Source organism: Marmota marmota, unplaced genomic scaffold, assembly GCF_001458135.2.
Source record: "Marmota marmota marmota unplaced genomic scaffold, marMar, whole genome shotgun sequence".
Lineage (NCBI taxonomy): Eukaryota > Metazoa > Chordata > Mammalia > Rodentia > Sciuridae > Marmota > Marmota marmota.
The window spans coordinates 40,156,859-40,177,153 of NW_025999932.1; the positions used below are offsets into that span (position 1 = coordinate 40,156,859).

The following is a 20,295-nucleotide window of genomic DNA, read 5'->3' on the forward strand; positions in this document are numbered from 1 at the left end:
ACAAAATTACATATAAGAGGTTGTGAGGGGAATGGGAAAAAAACAAGGAGAGAAATGAATTACAGTAGATGGGGTAGAGAGAGAAGATGGGAGGAGAGGGGAAGGGGAATAGTAGAGGATAGGAAAGGTAGCAGAATACAACAGTTACTAATATGGCATTATGTAAAAATGTGGATGTGTAACCGATGTGATTCTGCAGTCTGTATTTGGGGTAAAAATGGGAGTTCATAACCCACTTGAATCTAATGTATGAAATATGATATGTCAAGAGTTTTGTAATGTTTTGAACAACCAATAAAAAAAAATTGACTATGATTAAGTGAAATAGACTGAAAAATCTCACTGCTCTTTCTTTTATTTTCCCACAGAAGTTGGAGAGTTTAATGATATCAGAGAAACTTGTAGCTGTTCCTACAGGTCCTGTAAGAGGTAATTGTCCTCCATGTGCACTTAGGCCCCTGGGTGGGTACCTTGGAGGTACTGTGGACGTTAGGTCTCAAACAGGGTTGAGCCAGCTCAAAGATGGGGATTACCACCTAAATCAGTTAGTCAGCCCTGTCCCCTACCCCAGTTAGGGGCTTTGTGTTACTCTAGCAATAACCAAGTCAACTAACTTAGAAAAGTTTTATTTAGCTTACAATTTGAGAGGTTCAGAGGCATGGTAGCTGCACAGTCCTCTGGTGAGGATGGTGGTTGGAGGGACAACATGGTGGAAGTGTATGTCAGAGAGAACATTCACATCTTAAGCCAGGAAGCAGGGTCCCACTCCCTTCTGAGGGCACTCCTCCAGTGACCTAAGAACCTCTCACTAGGCCCCATCTCCCAAAAGTTCCACTGCCTCAGGGGATAATAGTGCCACCCCGGGGACCAAGCCCTTAACATATGGGCCTTTGGAGAATACTGTATATATTCAAGTCATAGCAGCCCCAAAGGCTTTATAGCACTTAAAAGGTTTTTGTATACATTCTCATTTAATCCTCATGAGCAGGCCTGTCAAGTTTCCATGTGTGTATTTATTTTTAAACCTCATTTTATAGACCTAGAAGTTAAGGCCCCTATAGGATGTGCCTCAGGTTACAGTGCTGTTACATAGCAGAAGTAGGGCTTGTGCTCAGGCCTTATGACTTGAAAGTTAGTGCTTTTTTCACCTTCAAGTCTTAGGCACGTATACTATGAACGAACTGTATTGCTTAATATACCAGCCAGTGACTGATACTGGTTTCACCCAACAACCTCCTCTGAGTTGGGGGTAGAAAGAACAGTTGGAAACCTGAGGAAGAGTCTGAGCCCATGCCTCATGTATATAGTTTTCCAATTTTTACATCTCTTATATTTCAGTGTTTCTCATGAGGCAGACTTCAATTCTCCTGAGTTGTTAGCCAAAGAGTTGTACCAAGTATTCCAGAAGTGCTGGGTATCGTCAGCAGTTAAGTATCAGCTGGCAGATTCCCTGAATGCAAGTGATTCAGGAGTAAGTATTAAAATAAATTGACCTTGAATCAAAAGTTCCTAAATTCTCTGTTTACCTAGCCCATTCACTTCCAATATTTATGCTTTCTTGTATGGTATCCCCCATGGGGGAGACTTGAAACCAGCATGTATTGGGTGCTTGTTGTGTATCAGGGACTGTGCCTTGTGAGTCACATTTTAATCCCATGTATCTTATCAGGAGAATGCTCTTATCTTTGTTATTTTAAAATGCTGGGCCTAGATAGACCTCAGCTGGGCTGGTCAGTGGTCAAGCAGGAGTCATGCCCCAGCTGCCTCATTTGAAAGTACAGGCTGGTTTCTTTGTAGCACATAGCACCCTCTGAGCATGCAGCAGGGTGGGGGTGGAGGACTTGTGACAAAGGCTAAAATAAGAGTTGGGAGAAAGCACTCTGGGAGTGTTGGGGAGGGAGAGTTTAATTTTATCAGGGAAACTGGGAAGGCTGATCGGCAAGTATTCGTCCAGGAGCACTTGAACAGAGCTGTTTCTAGGGAGACACACCACAAGACGGTGCTCATAGGCGCTGCTTCCCAGTCTGTTGACTGACAGAGGGAGTCTTCTGAAAAATTTTCCAGGTCAAAATGACCTACTTGCTGAAAATTCAAAGTCTGGAAACAAACTTAAAATACTACTAAGAAAAGTGAGCTTCATAGGAGCTGTTGGGGGGGGGGGTATGTGAGGTGGAGGTGGAGGGCCCTTGCCATGGTTCAGGTAAAAACAGTTTAAGATAGAAAACACATTTGAATGCTCTTTATTTAAACTCTTAAAGTATTTATGGTTTTCCTAAATCCTCTTATGTGATATGCAGGTTGCAAATGAAGAAAATGTCCGAAAAGACTTTGAATCCAGTGTGGATATAGTACAGGACATTCAATTTAAGTCTAGGATCAGAGGGACTGAAGACTGGGCTCCCCCTAGATTTCAGATCATACTTGATCTTCATCCACCACTCAAGTAAGTATAGACTACTGCCTGGATCCCAGTCCATTGAAAGAAAACAGGTGGTGATGGAACCTACTGATTCTTTATTCTTTTTTCTTCTTTTGATATCAGGGATTACATTTGGGGCACTTAGCCACTGAGCCACATCCCTAGCTCTTTTTATTTTTTGAGACAGGGTCTCATTAATTTGCTTAGGGCCTCACTAGGTTGCTGAGGCTGGCCTTCCTGCCTCAGCCTCCTTAGTCACTGGGATTATAGGCGTGTGCCAGTATGCTTGGCTCCACCAATTCTTTATTGAGGTAGAGGAAGGAAAAAAGAGTATGCTCAGGACACAGGGAAATTTGGAACAGGAATGTTGTGCATATTTTTCTAGCTTAGTTTTTCTGACACGTTGTTTATCATGGGCTTTTGGGGGCTCTGTAGGTTTTGACAAACTGAGAATGTGACTATGCATCCTTAACTGTAAGTATTCCATAGCAACTAAAAATTAAATAGGCTTTAAGGCAATTTTAAAGTGGTTAATAATGGGACTGAAAAATCAAATATTACAATTTGAAAAGACTGGATCATTCCATATTTCCCATGCCGGTAGTGTGTACTGAAAATTAATACATTTTCAAAAGGGAAAATTCAATCTTGAAGAACACTCCTATAATTGATAAATGTAGCAGAATATCAATAAAAACATTCTCATTCTTTTAGAAATAGCAGAAGTCAGAAAAGACTTAAAATCTAAAATGATGCAGAAAAGTAAATAAACCGTGCATTCATGTGAATGCACACACACAGAGAGACTAACAGTAGTTTAATTGTAATTTGTTCTGAGATTATATGACAGCTTATAGAGAAAGATTACAGAATAGACATTTTTACCAACTCATTTTTCCACTCCTTTTGGTTTGTGTTAAATTTGGTGAGCACACTCCAGAGGGTCATAAAGGGACTGTGGAACCTTGTTGATTTGGCCTTAAGGAAGTGCCCCATAGATTCATTCTGTTTTTTTCTTTAGAGAGTATGGCAAGAAAGTCTTTGGAGCTGCTTGGGCAGAAGAGCTCACTGGCTCTCTAGGCCTTGTGAGAGGTCACTTTTATTGGCATGGGATATCTCTTCTGTAGGGATTCTCTCGATCGTCTCTAAGGTAGATGGGCAGAGACTTAGCATACTTTTGCATTCACCATTTTTGCTGGCCTTGAACTCCAATTCAATTTTAACCATCTTGTCTTGGTGAAATTGTGCACAGCAATTCAGTAGGAAACATTTCCATGGAGTATTTCTTCCATTACCTCTTTTCATTGAATATCTTTGGATCCATTTATGAACTTTCCAAAGACATCACCTTTTGGTGTCGTTCCACTGTAATATGGAGAAAAACTCCTGTGCACGGGCAATGAAAAGTTCTTAAAGACCCCATGGTGGAGTAAAAATTTGTGATTCTGACCTCTATACTTTAGGGACAGAATAGAGTTTTAAAGGGTTTAAGCTTTAAAAGATGCAGATAGTTCAATTAGAAAATTGTACTGAATAAATCTCATTTTTTTTTCCAAATGATAATTGACAAAATTAAGGTCCCAAGGGAAGAAACACATCATGATGTCCATTGGTTAAAAAATGTTCCATTGGCCACCTCTGAAATGTTAATGTTATTATAACCATTTTCTGTCCTCAGGAGGGAGCTGGTGGTAGTGGCCCAGAATTTTCTCTGTGCTGGCTGTGGAACTCCAGTAGAGCCTAGTAAGTGTGGATAATGGATTGCTTGTCTGTTACATGATGATAGAGTAACTACAAAGTTGTGTGACTGACCAGGAACCAGAAGGATCAGAGTCCTAGCTGCCTCCACATTAAGCATTTGACTCCAAATACATGGCTTCCCTGCGGATTTTCAAGGGGACGCTCACTCTTGATTTAGGGATTTGCATCTCTGGATTTCTCCCTCCAGTATCCACCCCACCTGCACAACGTATTTAATGGCTGGTTCCTTTACTTCCATGACATCTTTGCTCAAAAATCTTGTGTTTTTCCCAGGGCTGCACTATGAAAAATGCCCAGCTTTCCATACTGACCACAAGCAATTACACGAACACTTTGTGTTAGCTGTCATTATGTTTTATTTGTAGCATGTTCTTCCTAGAAAATTTTTATTTCACTGATTTGTCTCATTAACTGTCTCCATCACTAGATTATAAACTGGGAGGCTGATATGTTACTGGTTTTGTTCATTGTTTTATCATCTACTCCTAGAAGAGTGCTGGGCTCATAGCTGGTCCTCAAAGGTTATTTGTTGAGAGAATGAATGGCTAGTCTGGGAACTGGGCAGCTTTTTCAGAGAGAGTTGGAGGAGGTAGCCTGCCGGGATCATTTCTGGGCTGAGGCCTAAGAAGCCAGCTTCCCCAGCAAGTTTCCCACTTGGGACTGGGAATTCCTTTCACTTCTGTCATGTGCTCTAGATAAAAATAGAAAGCAGAAGTCTGTCTGGACTTCCTCTACTGTATTGGATGACAGGCATCTTAATTAGAACCAGTTTTCTTTAACTGACTCATTTACTCAGTTAGTTTGTTGGTTCCCCACTGTGTCCTGGTGCTTCAGTAAATATCAGATTCATGAGTCAGAAACTATAGACATGTGACTGTGAATCCCACTAACTTCTTAAGAACTTCCTGAGTTTGTTTAAACACGGAGCTGCGTGTCTACAGAATTGGCACTGTGGTGAATTTTAAACATGGTCTTGCCTTTGTGGAGTCCACATAAATCATCAACCATGCAAATAAAACCAAGGGTGTTGTATGTAAGGAAAGAGAAAGGTGAAAGTATTATGTGGTTTATAGCAAGCAACTTTTTTCTCACAGTTCTTAATTGTACATAATGGTAAGATTCATTGTTATGTATTTGTACATGCACATGATACAACAATGTAATTTGGCCAATATCACTCCCCAGTGTTTCTCCTTTCTCTCCCTTCCTGCCTCCTCCTAGTATCTTTCCTGTCCTCTACTGATCTCCCTTTGATTTTAAGTAATGTCCCCAGCCCTCACCTTTCTTTTCCTTTTTCCTCTTTAGCCTCCACATATGAAAGAAAACACAATGACTCTTGACTTTCTGAGTTTGGCTTATTTTCCTTAACCTAATGGTCTCAAGTTCCATCCATTTTCCTGCAAAAGACATCATTTCATTCTTCTTTGTGGCTGAGTAAAACTCCATTACAGCAAGGGAACTTAATCTGCACTTGAGGCAGGGCTACTAGGAGTGAGAGGTTTTGTAAGAAAGGGATTGTCCTGTAAAGGTGGGTGCTCATCATGTGCAGAGTGTGTGTGGCAGCACTGGAGAGTGAGAAAGAGAGAGAGTGCATGCTGGAGCACAGATCGTACAGGACCTTAACAACTATGGGCGTAGTTGTTCATGACGTGTTAACCATTTTGGGCTTTTCCTGCAAACTTCCTTTAGCTCTTGGGATAACTTTTTTAACTTTGTATTCGGAGATAATTTTAGACTTAAAAGAATTATTGCAAAAATAGTACAGTCAGTTCCCAAATCCCTTTCTCCGAGCTTCCCCCAATGTCAACATCTTATGTAATCACAGTAAAATTAGTAAATCTGAGACATTAGCGTTGGTGCAATACCACTAATTATAGACTTTATAGATTTTTTTTCAGTTTTTTTTACCACTGTCCTTTATTTTTTCCATAAGCCAATTCGGAATTTCACATAGAATTTAGTTATTCTTAGTCGCTTTTAATCTCACACTGTGAACCTGACATTTCACCCTTTACTACTAAGCATATCCTAAAAATGAGGATGACAAACAGCACACCAAAATAAATAAATAAATAAATAAATAAATAAATAAATAAATAAATAAAATTCAATATTGTCTGCTAGTAGTCCATTTTCATTTGCTGCTCTTAAGATATCAATTATAGCTAATTATTTTATGTGGATTCCAGTTGAATTTCATACCATGCATTTAGTTATCTCTTAAGTTGGATGTATTCTATAACTTCTCTATACAATATGATAGCCACTTGCTCATGTGGCTATGATTAAATTAAATGATTAATTAACTTGTGCGATGAATGAAAAATACAAAAACTATCATATGTAACACATGGCTACTGTGTTGGAAAGCACAGATATAAAACATTTCCAGAAAGTTCTATTTGGACAACACTGTTTTAGAATACTTCATTAACTTTTCACAGAAGAACAATTTCTGCTTAGAGCAGGATTTCTCTAAGTTAGTGCTGTTGCCTTTGTTGTGGGGGATGTCCTGTGCCTTGTAGGATATTTAGCAGCATCAGTTGCCAGTAGGAATCCCCCAGTAGTGACAACTAAAAATGTCTCCAGCTATTTCCAAATGTTCTTTGAGGGCTGAGAGCCACTAGGTTAGGACACTTTGTTCTGTTTTAATTAAGGGTCTTAGGAAACCAGAAGAGACGAGCATAATTTATTCTGTGTAGGTAGCATAACACTTGTATGTATTCAGTGAAGTTTGATGAATGAGTGAACAGATGTTGAGACGTTAGGGGTTTTAGATGTTAGGGGAAGATGAAGTCCATCAGGAAGATTTATTGGCCCCTTGTTTCCTTCTTTCTCCTCCAGTCTTGCCAAGTTTAATCAGGAATATAGAGTATAGAGGCCAAAAGATACCTTTTATAGTTTATTTCCTGCCATGTTTGTAGCATTTCTCTGATTTTTTTTTTTTTGTTGTTGTTGGTGGTGATTTCACTGTTTAAAATGACCCCTGAGCATAGTGCTGAGGTGCTAAATAGTGTCCCTAAGCACAATAAGGTTATGACTGTTCTTATGGAGAAAATATGGTTCATAGTGCTTTTGGATTTGAATTCAATGTCATAAACCAACAAAATATATTAATTAGGGTGCTTTTAAACAGAAATATACATGAAATAAAGTTGTAAATTGATCAGTTGCTGGAAGCGTCATTAGGGGATGCTGGTAGGTTCCTGGCCCTGTCTTCCCCAGGAGCAGTGGTTCAGCGTTGGCTAATTCAGCGTTCATGGCACCTTATGGAGCATAAGGAGTGCAAACGGTGAGAACCCGCTGTGTTAGTGTGCTTTTAAAAATCAGCTCTGAGTGTGACCTGGGCCTGAGGGATAATTTGGGCAGAAACAGAGGCATCAGCTCCTCCCCTTCCCTCCACCAAGTGCAGCAGAGGAGGTGCAGGGCTTGACAGCCATAGCTGGACCTCTGCCAGCCCAGGCCTGGATTAGAATCCTGCTCGTCTTCTTCCTGCTTGCATGCCCCTGCCTTGACTTGACTCCCATTACTTGTGTTTTCATCAATGAAATAAGGAAATAATATCCCCTACCTCACACAGTTTTGAGTCTGATATAGCATATGTCTGACATGTAAGCAGTGTGTGGCACAGAGGAGGTACTGGAGAAAGGTTGCTCCCGTGGCCACTCAGGCCTTGTATAGTTTTCAAGCCATTCTTTGGAAACCTTATTCAGAATCTGCAGTGTGCTGGTCCTATAGTAGCTGCATTCCCAACCATTATTTCATTAATTCCCACAGTGTACGTCACTGAATATGTCAACTGGTGATATTACACCTCTCCCAGGCATGTTAGTTAGAAAGGCACATGAGTCAAACCAAGGATGATAAATATCCAGCTTTCAAACCTGGCTCATTTTAGATCCTAGTGTTGAGGGAGGGGTACCTGGGAGACTCCAGGTGGATCATTTTCCTTCTAGTGGTAAGTGCAGGGATATTTGTCACCTTTATGTTTATGCCTTTCATTTATTGATATATTTTATTAGGGAGGTTTCTTAAAATAGTGCCAATTCATGTTTGCAAATTAAAAAGTATGAAGAGCACCAATCATTTTCACCCACTTTCCAGAAATATTCACTATTGGCTCTTGGTGGCATCTAGACTATGTATGTATGTATTTTTAAAAACAAGATTGACATCATATTATGTCTACCTGTAACTGGGGTGTGCCTCCCCACAACCTCCCCCTCGCCCTCTGGGGTGTAGCACTTCATGCTGAAGCACTGCACTTTACACTGAGAGTGCTGCACTTTCGGAGCAAGTTGCCTTTTGATGCACACTTTGGTTGCTGCTCCCCCGACCCCATCTTGGAGGTACTTTAGTGAGTACCTTTGTGTGTGTCCATGTGCCTGTTGCCATTTGTCTGATGGAATCACGGAGTTGGGATTACTGCTGCACACGCAACACTGAAGCATGTCCCAGCAGTGTGCTCCTAAAAGGATATTCCCTCAGTAGCCAGGGTGAGTGCCTGCCCCTGGACACCTCACTTGTTCTAAGTCGTCTAGATGTGTGACACTATGGAGGAGAACAGAGTATCTCACTGCTTTAATACGCATTTCCCTGACTCTTATGAAGATTGTTTTTTACGTCTCTTTTGGTTATTGCTTTGCTTTCCATGTAGGACCTGTTCCCATCCTTTGTTCATTTTCGTATTTTTCTCTTTGACACGTCAGGGAACTCTTTTGCATGCTGCTTCCTAGTATTGTGTATGCACTGCTTTGGTATTTACAAAGCACTCTTCCTGTATGTGATATTGAATCCAGTTCTGAGTTGCATTTTGTGGTTTCAGGAAAGTTGGCCTGAAGAGATTCTGAGCTGTCTTAGGTTTTCCTATTAGTGACAAGTGGAGTCCGTGCTCCCAGCCAGATTTAAGATCCTAAATGGAATGCTCTTTTTGTTACATTGCAGTTTGCTTTATCCATCTTCCAAACCCAGGAGTATTTAGGGAGGGTTCTAATTTTCCAGCATCTATCCCCTGTAGCAAAGCTTGTAAGTGTCTACAGTGTAAATTCCCAAGTCCTGCCAGTGTTTTTCCAGCTGTCATGAGGTCATGTATGACTTTACCATCTTAAAAACAGCCATTGAAGTCTTTGAACCTTGCATAGGAATTGGTGGTGGTGGGCAGCTCTGGGTTGATTTCCAGCCTTAGGTGTGTGACACTCAGTCTCTGATGTGCTTGGCAGAGTTTGTGAAGCGGCTCCGGTACTGTGAATATCTGGGGAAGTATTTCTGTGACTGCTGCTACTCGTATGCAGAGTCCTGCATCCCTGCACGGATCCTGATGATGTGGGACTTCAGGAAGTACCACGTCAGCAATTTCTCCAAAAAGCTCCTGGATAGCATATGGCACCAACCCATATTCAATCTGCTGAGCATCGGCCAGAACCTCTATGCGAAAGTCAAGGAACTGGACAGGGTAAAGGTGAGCAGGTGCCTCTGCAGGGGAAGTGAGTTCAGCTAAGTGTCCCAGGGCAGGAAATGTACCTCACTCTAGTTTCAGGGCATCCCATGCGGACCTTCTGAAAGGCAGATGGACTGTGATGTAAATGAAGTTTGACCTTTGGGGCCCTCACTTACACAGACTCCTTTCCAAGGCCCCTACTAAATATAAGTATGTGTTTTTCTTGAAGAAAGTCCCAAAGTTGTGTAAAGCTTCAGGCTCCACAATACCTGGATCCATCCAGGACCCTCTGTGGATCTGTGGATTCAGTTCTGAACCCCTGCTCTAGAGGCTGTTTGCTTTAAAGGTTTGTTTTCTCCAGGGGTGGCAATCCACGGTGGTGAGAAGTAGCATTTCACTTTGACGTGTACATTGCCAATGTTATTGATTGTTATTTAAATATTTAAATTTCCCTGTTTGGTTTCTCACCTTAGGACATCCAGGAGCAGCTTTTTCATATCAAGAAGCTATTGAAGACCTGCAGGTTTGCTGCCAGGTATGATTCTTGACTGAGACAGTCCATGTTCCCTCCTCCAGCGGCTGATCCTCTGAGTGCCTCTGGGAACTTGCTCCCCAGTTCACAGGGCTTCTTAACATGGTGATTACCTCATGGCTGTCCTTGGGAATGCAGACCACCTCTCAGAATTGCTAAATCACTGGTGGAGTAAGAAGAATGGGCCAGGATAAGGATGAAACAACTCTAGCTAATGGCTTTTTAGTTGTTATTAATAAATTGTAGTGAATATGTATGGCCGCAAATTTACCATCTTTTTAAAAAAATATTCTTTTTAGTGGTAGACGGACACAATGTATTTATTTATCTTTATGTGGTGCTGAGGATTGAACCCAGGGCCTCACACATTCTAGGTGAGACTCTACACTGAGCCACAACCCCAGCCCTCAAATTTACCATCTCAATCATGTTAGAGGCAGTTCAGTGGTGCTCAGTCCATTTACATTGCTGTTCTCTCATCACCACTGTCCATCTGCAGGACTCTTTTCCTCTTGCAAACTGGAAATTACGTATATGTTCAACATACCTGCCTGTTTCCTTCCCTGTCCCCTAGAAAATACCTTTCTACTTTACACTTCTATGAATAGTGACTACTCTCAGTGCCTCATACAAGTGGAATCTGATAGTGTTTGTCTTTTTGTGGCTTATTTCACATAATAAAATGTCCTCAAGAATTCATCCATGTTGATTCATGTGTCAGAATTTCCTTCTGTGCTAGCATGTATGAGGCACTGGGTTCCATCCTCAGCACCACATGAAAAATAAATAAATAAAATAAAGGTTTAAAAAAAAAAGAATTTCCTTCTTTTATAAGGCTGGACAGTATTCCTGTGGGCCTATATCCATCCACTGAAGGACACTTGGGTTGCTTCGCTGCTTTATGAATAATGCTGCTATGAGCAAGGGGCCTGTTCAGTTCCCCAGAAGGAGAGGCAGGAGGCCTGTCAAACCTGGGCGAGATCACAGACCTCTGACTCTACTTTAGAAGCTTATCTTAAGGATAAACTTGTGATATGAACAGAGATTTAGCTAAAATGTAGTTTTTAAAATAAGAAATCATGTTTAAAATCTAGCAGGTGTTTACTAACAGGATGGATGGTACTTAAATTGATACTACATGCATAGGATGGACTGCCAGTCAGTAAAAATTTAGATGTGAATTCATTGAGAGATTTTTTTTAATTTTTATTTTTAGCTATACATGATAGTATAGTGTATTTTGACAGATTATACATACATGGAACATTACTTCCCATTCTTGTGGTTGTACATGATGTGGAGTTACACTGACCATATGTTCGTATGTGAACATAGGAAAGTTTTATCTGATTCATTCTACTGTCTTTCCTATTTCCATTGCCCCACCCCTCCCTTTATTCTTCTTTGTCTAATCCAGTGAACTTCTATTCTTCCCTCCCCCCCAGTTATCCTTTCAGTGAGAACATTCAGCCTTTGATTTTTTTGAGATTGGCTTATTTCACTTAGCATGAGAGTCTCCAGTTTCATCCATTTTCCTGCAAATGCCATAATTTTATTCTTTTTATGGCTGATTAATATTCTGTGTGTGAGTGGTGTGTGTGTGTGTGTGTGTGTGTGTGTGTATTACTTTTTTTTACCCATTCATCTGTTGAAGAACACCTAGGTTGGTTCCATAGCTTAGCTATTGTGAATTGAGCAGCTATAAACATTGATGTGGCCATGTCACACTGTCCTTTGTGTATATGTTGAGAAGTGGGATAATTAAGTTAAAGGGCGGTTCCATTCCAAGATTGGTGAGGGATCTCCACACTGCTTTCCAGAATGGTTGCACCAATTTGCAGTTCCAGCAGCAATGTAACAGTGTACCTTTCCCCCACATCCTCACCAACATTTATTGTTGCTTGTATTCTTGATAATTGTCATTCAAACTGGAGTGAGGTGGAATCTCAGTATAGTTTTAATTTGCATTTCTCTCATTGCTAGACAAGTTGAACATTTTTTCATACATTTGTGGACTGATCATATTTCTTCTTTGAAGTGCCTGTTCAGTTTCTTTGCCCATTTATTGCTGAGAGCCATAGCCAAGTAGGAATGACATGGCATTTTTAATTGAAAGGTGACCCTGCTCAGGGATTAGGGTGGCTCCAGGTTTAGGGTGGATCCTGCTGGATTAGGGTGGCTCCAGGTTTAGTGTGGATCCTGCTGGATTAGGGTGGTTCCAGGTTTAGGGTGGATCCTGCTGGGAATAGGGCGGATCCTGCTGCCTCAGGCGCCCGCTCCTTGAGTTCCTGTTGAGTTCTGAGAGTATTTTGGGACGCAGAGCCCGGTGGAGGGTGAATTTTCCCAGAACGTGTGTGTAGAGTGCGGGTGAGAGTCGGGAATAAAGAGTTGCTGTTTGAATCTACAAGGGGTGTGGTGGCTCGGTTATTTTGTGCCCAGCCAGACTGCGGCAATTTATTGATTGAATTATTTGTTTGTTCGTTTTTTTTGTTGTTGTTGTTTTTATTTTGGTGTTATGTTTTTTTTGAGTTCTCTGTATACTCTGGAATTTAATGCTCTATCTAAGGTGCAGATGGCAAAGATTTTCTCCCATTCTGTAGGCACTCTGTTTACATTTTTTGATTGTTTCCTTTGCTGTGAAGAAGCTTTTTAGTTTTATACATCCAATTTATTGATTTTTTGTTTTGCTTCTTGAACTTTAGAAGTCTTATTGAGGAATTCAGTTCCAAAGCCGACATGATAGAGAGTTGGGCCTACTTATTCTTTGAGTAGGCACAGGGTCTCTGGTCCACTTTGATTTGGGTGAGTGATAGGGGTCTAATTTCAGTTTGTTGCATATGGATTTCTAGTTTTCCCAGCACCATTTGTTGAAGAGGCTATCTTTTCTCTAAGGTATGTTTATGGTGCCTTTGTCTAGTATGAGATAACTGTATTTATATGGGTTTCTCTTCTGTACCATTTTGGTGCAGTACTATGCTGTTTTTGTTATGCTAGCTCTATAGTATAATTTAACTTCAAAGTATTGTGATGCCTTCTGCTTTGCTTTTCTCACTGAGGATTACTTTGGCTACTCTGGGCCTCTTATTTTTCCAAGTGAATTTCATGACTGCCTTTTCTATTTACATGAAAAATGTCATTGGAATTTTAATAGGAACTGCATTGAATCTGTGTTGGGCTCTTGGTAGTATGTCCATTTTGACAATAGTAATTCTGCCTATGGGAGATCTTTTAAGGTCTTCAATTTCTCTCTGTAGTTTTCATTGTAGAGGTCTTTCACCTCTGTTGTTGGATTCCCAATTTTTTTTTTGAGGCTATTGTGAATGGGATAGTTTTCCTAGTTTTTCCTTTAGTTGATTCATTACTGATGTATAGGAACATAATTGATTTTTAAGTGGAAGAAGAGTCAGTGACTTAAGGGGGTTAAGATGTTCATTATAATAAATGAGGTCATAGGCTTTTAGAATATTTTGTTTAGATTTATATCTTTCATCATGGTGATACGTTGCTTTTGGGTTTAATTTCCTAGGAAGGACCATGTATCTGTGTCAGTAGTCATTGGCCCCTGAGCCCCGTCTGGTATCATGGGCCTGACAGGTTAGTGCTTCTCAGGGTCTCCATTTTCCTCATCCATGACATGTGGTAAAACCCACACATCCTCCCTTCTACAAAATTTGTGAAATAACCATTCTGTGCTTCAAATTTAAAAAGTTAGCAAATATACGTTAAGTGCAGGGGGAAAGTCAGACAGCTCATGGTCAAACTTCATGTTACACATGTCAGACTTCATGTTACCATGAGGGTACAGAAGAGGCAGTATGGAGCACACTTAGGGATGAGGTGGGGTTGGGAGTAGAGAAGGCTTCCTGGGAGAAAAGCCTGAGCCTGAAGGGTAAGTTGGAATCAAGAAGAGGAATCTGGAACCTCCACCAGAGGGTGCAGCATAAGTGTCCCATGCTGGATGGAGAATTAAGCCAATATGACTTCGTGGAGTGCCAGGTCTAGCACAGGCTACCAGTAACTGTTTTAGGATATTCAGAAGGAGACCAGGGTAAGGTTTAGATGCCTCTGGTTACTCAGGTATCCATGACTGCTGGCACTCGGATGCCTTAGTCTTCAGCCCAGTGCTGGACTTACAGATTTAGAGTCACATACCTGTTTGTGAGCAGTAATTCTCTTGCTAGCTGTCACAACAGTCACTGGCACTGATACCCTTGAAATTAAGTTGGAATGAACAGGGTGTCATTTTGATTTCATGATAATCAAATGGTACTAGGTACATATTTTTTTTATTAAATAAATGTTTATTACTAATTTTTTAAAGTAAGATGTGGGCAGAGAAAGAGGGAAAGTTTTCAGTAGGTTCTATATAAACTTTCTCTAATCACCTTTTTTTCCTGCAGACAGCAATGGAGATTATGGGCAGTGTCTATATTCAATTTCCTGAAAGTAAAGAGGTTCTCATTGACTCTTGCTCCCAGAGCACTTTCAATGTTTTTTTAAGTGACTATTCCTATTTTTTTTTAAATTCATTTTCTTTTTTTTTAAATTAATTATTTTATTTTAATTAGGTATATGATAGCAGAATTCACTTTTATTCATTGAACACAATTGCAGAACAACTTTTCATTTCTCTGGTTGTACACGATGTAGCATTGCACCATATGTGCAGTCTAGATGCTCTTCAACAGATGAATGGATAAAGAAACTGGTATATATTCACAATGGAATATTACTCAGCACTGAAAGAGAATAAAATTATCATATTTGCAGGATGGAGTTGGAGAATATAATGCTAAGCAAATTAAGCCAATCCCCAAAAAACAAAGGCTGAGTATTCTCTCTGATAAATGGATGCTGATCCATAATGAGGGTGAGGGGGACATGAGAAAAACAGGAACTTTCATTGGGTAAAGGGGAGGAAAAGGAAGGAAGTGGGTATGGGGGCAGGAAAGATGGGGGAATTGGTACACATTTTTAAGAGTTGAAAATCAAATGTTCCACTGGGTGCAGTGACTCACGCCTGTAATCCTATAGGCAGAGTCAGGAGGATCACAAGTATATTTTTAATATTATAAAAAATATAAAAGGTTGGGGATGTAGCTCAGTGGTGGAGCAACCCTGGGTTCAATCCCACTACCAAACAAAACAAAAACAAAAAAGAAAAGTGTTCTGTTTTCTCTGTGCAAGGAGGGTTGGGGCAGCCTGCCTGAGTTACATTTCTCTGCACATTCTTGGAATCACGTTTTGTGGAATTTCAGTTTCTTCCTGGCATCTAAGCACACTTGCAATAAGTAGAGTGGTACACAAGATTCACTGGTGTTCTCGTAGGTATTTTTTTTATTGATTTAAAAATATTAATGTTGAGTGCCAAGAGAAAGCATCTGCCCTGTCCTTCCCACCCCTGTGTACTGTGTGGGTGTCTTTCTGAATCCCTCTGCTTTCTCTCTGGCAGTGCATTAAAGGAGTTTGAGCAGGTTCCCAGACACTTGACTGAAGTCCTCCACGTGTTCTCCCTGGAGGACCTCCTCAGGACCAAGAGAGGGCTGCTGGCACCCTTACTCAAGGACATTCTGAAAGCAGCCCTTGCACATGTGGCCAGCTGTGAGGTGAGGGTTTGCTGGGAGCGGGTGGGTCCCTGACCTGTCCCCAAGCCAGGGCCTGTGCAGCGTGCTTTTTACATGAGACCAGTAACTCCCACAAACCCTGAGTGTAGTGCCAGCGACACCATTTACAGATGAGGAGACTGATGTTCAGAGCTTCGAATTAATGGACCCAAATCATCCTGCTGATTACTGTGAGAGCTGGGCTGCAAGCCAGGGCCCTGGGACTTAGTCTGGGTGCTGGAGATGCTTGATTCCAGTCCTCTTGAAACAGCCACATGGACTCCAATGTAACAGAACAGGAAGCCCTGTGTCTGCATGAACTGGAAGATTGCAGTATAGCATGGAAATGAAATTCCATCATTTAAGAACACAAGTTGAGAGTCCGGTGTGGTGGCACGCATCTATAGTCCCAGCTGAGGCAGGAAGATCCCTTGCACCCAGGAGTTCGAGGCCATCCTGGGCAGCTAGCAAGAGCCTGTCTCAAAAAGAGAGACAAATAAACAGAAAGCTTAAAATCATGATCTTTCTGTGCTTCAAACTGTCTTGGTGAGAAATGGATATATGTGCCTTTTTTTGTTATTGTTGTTATCCAGTTTTTTAGAAGCTAAAATCATAGATATTCAAAAATTGATGATTATCAAGTTCTGTAAAATTGGTAACTCAGTTTCTGTATCAAGAGAAGCATTTCCAGTTTCTGACTTTCTGATACTTTCTTTTACAGCTCTGTCAGGGAAAGGGCTTCATTTGTGAATTTTGCCGGAGTACAACTGTCATCTTCCCATTTCAGACGGCAACTTGTAGAAGATGTTCAGGTATTTTAATAACTAGCAGAAACGTAGTAATCGCTTAGCTTAGTTCCAAAGTTAAGTTTAATGACTTAATCACAGAGTTAACTTCAGCTGCATAATAGCTTAATAACTTGGGCACAGGTTTTTCTTAAAAGTGCAGTGTGGTTGTGTGGTGGGTTGGAGATGACCCAGTTTGGGGTCCATGGGGAGGAATATTTGGTGGAGCAGGGATAAAGGATGAGGTCTGCTGGGGTTTTGGATAGAGGAGATGTTCTTGCTTTTGCCTGGGCTTGCCCTGTTTTGTAATTGGATCATGAATTGTTATCTCCTGCTCCTTTTGTGCTACTTTGGTGGAGTTGAGGAGCTGTTATAGAGGCCATGTGGCCCCCCAGGCCTAAAACCTTTACTCTGGGGTTCTTTACAGAAAAGGTTGCTGGTGTTTATTCTAGGATATCAGTGCCCAAGGGAATCCTGTACTCTGGATTCATGTTTTATCAAGAGAGATTTTAGTAACATGTCCCTTTTTATGGGTTTTATCAAGAGAGATTTTAGTAACATGTCCCTTTTTATGGGTACATTCTCCACTTAGGCCATCCCAGGGTTGTCTCCCCTTACCCTTTAAGCAGTGTTGCAGGCCTGCAGGACAGGTTTCCCATCAAGAGAGGCAGAAATTTCCATACAGAATATCTCTGTGGGGGACATGAAGCCAACAGGATCAGAAAGGGGGAAAAGTTCACCTGTTCTGTGGTTGCACTCAAGTCTCAAGCCCATCCAGTGGGGGAACTCTGGAGCCTGGGTGGCCTTTCATCATTGTCCCGACTTGGGGACAGAGAGCTTGCTGGGTCAGACACTCCACAGTGACCAGTCACTGGATGCAGGCTGTTGCCAAGAAGGGGGCATGATGTTGAATGAAGCAGCTCTCTCCATTTAGGGCCATTTCCAGAGAAGCAGTGCCACCTCCCAAGGGTCCTCAGCCACCAATTCTCTCAAAGGCTGGGGAACCCCTGCCACATGTTTGGGCAGATCTGGGGACACTGTGTGGCATCTTCTATGTTCTTTAGACTCTGCGAGCATCATGTTCATGACTTGTCAGGTAATTTATAACACCTGTGAGTTTTAACCTGGCTGATTACTTTTTGCAAGACTCTGGGTTCTGATTTGGATCCCTGCCTCCCTGGGATGGGAATGAGCATCATTCATATACGAGAAAACAAGATGGTGTGTTGTCTGACAGCTGATCTCCTTGCTTGCAGCATGCAGGGCTTGCTTTCACAAACAGTGCTTCCAGTCATCCCGGTGCCCTCGGTGTGCAAGGATCACTACTTGGCGGAGACTTTTGGAAAGTTTGCCCTCTGCAGCAACGTGATGCCCCTTGAGTATTGTCAACCGTCGTTCAACATGCCTTATGATAAAATGCATTTGTGTGTATTATTGTCACTTTGTTTTTGGTATCAGGAATTGTATATTTATGAAAAAATATGGCCCAGATTTCTCTTTATTATATACATATATGTACATATTTAAAATTTTTAAAATGAATAATTTTTGTTATTAAGTATATTGTTACTAATACGTGTTTACACATGGTAACATACTGGTGTACACATGTGTGACATTTTTGCTGCTACTAGGGTTATTTAAGAGTTTTTAAAGGGCATTTCTTAAATTGTATTGTAATAGTTGTATTTAGTTAATCTTGGAGCCTTTTATAAATTGTAACTGACAAAATGAATTAGTTCCTCTTCCTTTAAAGCTTGTTTGGTGAAACTGGTTCTTTCAGTGAACAGAAATAAAACGTGAAATCTGTCTGCTCCAGATTTTTTTCTTCAATAAACATACTTCTACCTAAATGCCACTTTGCAATTGTGTTAGCCTTACATACCTATTCCAGGCTTTGCTTAGAAAGTGTATACCTATTACACAGCCTGTGCATGCAGGTCTAGGTGAGGTGTAATTACAAGTGGTTGCCCCTAGATGGCAGTGTTTCAGCAGCACACATACAGCCTATTTGCCATCCCCGGTCCACATTCATGCGACGTCAAGGAAGACAAGTAAGTAGAACTTCATCCCTGCTCTTTGGGATATTACCTCATAGATACAAAACCAAGCAGAGGTATTTGAAGACTTAAATAAGCTGTGGGTAAATACTCTTAATGAACAACGTGGTTCTAGCAATAACATTAAAATCATAGACATAAATTAATAAAATTAAGTGAATCACAAAACTTTTGTGAACTTCTTTTTCCTAATATTTCTATTTCCTACATACTTTCACCCATTTGGAAAGGGATATAGCCCCAGGTCCCTTCCTGGGACATCTTCAGTCCAAGTGATTCTTGATCTAGGGCTTGAGTGTTATATTCTCTGGCATCCACATGTCCTGGCTACACCTCCTCTGAATGAGCTTCTCAAGCAGCCAGGCAGTCAGGCAAGTGCTACAGGTTGTCCCCTACCCCTATCCATCCCTCTGTGTGTGTTTTATTCAGTGAGATAACACTAAAGACTATTGAAAGAAATGAGTGTATTTCTGTCAGTCTGGGTTTTATCATTCAGTTGTTTTCTCATCATCTCCAGTCCTCCTGCCAAAGCTCTGTTCACATTTATTACTTGAACAAATGTGTCAAATAGAAATTTAGACACATAAGAATAATAAAGTCAAATTTAACTACTGTCTCATTTCTATTGATAGCTCATATTCCCTCATGGGAATCAAGGGTCAGAATCATGTTTATATTCCTGGGAATAGCTTTCTGAGGCAAGTGTGAATATCTCCAATTTGCAGGTATGTAAACTGAGGCTTACAGAAGAGAAATAACTGGACTGTGTTCTTCTGCATAGTTCAGGAGTGCATAGTGGTCTCTACCACCAGAGATGTGCATATTAGAACTACTTTTGGCATTCAAGTCTGCCTACTTCCAAAGCTTGTGTTCCTAGCCCCAACTTCTGTGGGGTGTGTTTGAGATAATATGAGCAAATCCAACTCTAACATGTGCTAATCCGGCCTCTGTTCCTAGCATGGGGTTGGGTATTTTTCCATTGTTCCCTTGTGTTAAGGGAGCTACTGAGGCTCAGGCTTGTTTGAAGTGTCTGGACACAAATCATCCACAGCACATGTGCAGCACTCAGTAGGGAAGTAATTAATTGTGGCATATGTTGCTGCTTAGTGAGATTTACTCATTGGTGGTCTTTTCAACTCTCCTTTGACTGCTGGAAGGAAGATGAATACTAATGTTTCCCATCAGATCATCACATGCATGAGGCATTGGGTTGCAGTTCTCTGATCCTCAATGATTAATTTGCTGTTTCTACACTCCTCCCTTGGACAGTTCTGGTAAGGTTTCATTTACAGTTGTGATTCTCACCTGCAGGAAGAGAGTTCTATTACCTTGAGACAGTGGGTGGGGTGAGAAGAGAGCCCCTCCCAAAGGTGTTCTGCTCTGTTGACCTGGGTGAGAATTACTAGCCAGGACTTTGGATTGAGTCCCAGATATACTGCTTCCTACCTGTGAACTTCTGAATAAGCTTCTTCAGTGATCTGAGCTCTGTTTATAAAATTGAGGGATAATAATTATATTCAGTTGATCTGAGGATTAGAAATGGAAATGAGTCACACAGCAGAGGGCCTACTATAAGTAAGGTCCTAATCAGTAAAAATAATCAGATATAGAAAGATTAAAAACTGAGTTATATCACCTATTTTATATATCCCCAGGTAAACTACTTTGTCTCAGTTTACAATCTATAATATGAAGATT

The 20,295-nt window shown here is 41.0% G+C and overlaps 1 protein-coding gene across 1 annotated transcript in view; it reads left to right on the top strand.

Annotated features, from left to right (window-relative positions):
* Window positions 1-18,350, top strand: part of Rubcnl (rubicon like autophagy enhancer) — a 26,982-nt gene extending 8,632 nt beyond the window's left edge. The window contains exons 5-13 of the mRNA XM_048800553.1: window positions 369-429; window positions 1,339-1,471; window positions 2,298-2,443; window positions 4,098-4,162; window positions 9,400-9,638; window positions 10,091-10,152; window positions 15,602-15,755; window positions 16,474-16,564; window positions 17,794-18,350. Of these exons, the coding sequence (XP_048656510.1) occupies window positions 369-429; window positions 1,339-1,471; window positions 2,298-2,443; window positions 4,098-4,162; window positions 9,400-9,638; window positions 10,091-10,152; window positions 15,602-15,755; window positions 16,474-16,564; window positions 17,794-17,906 (1,064 nt within the window). The 3' untranslated portion in view covers window positions 17,907-18,350. The remainder of the gene's footprint in view (window positions 1-368; window positions 430-1,338; window positions 1,472-2,297; window positions 2,444-4,097; window positions 4,163-9,399; window positions 9,639-10,090; window positions 10,153-15,601; window positions 15,756-16,473; window positions 16,565-17,793) is intronic.
* The last annotated feature ends 1,945 nt before the right edge of the window (window positions 18,351-20,295 follow it).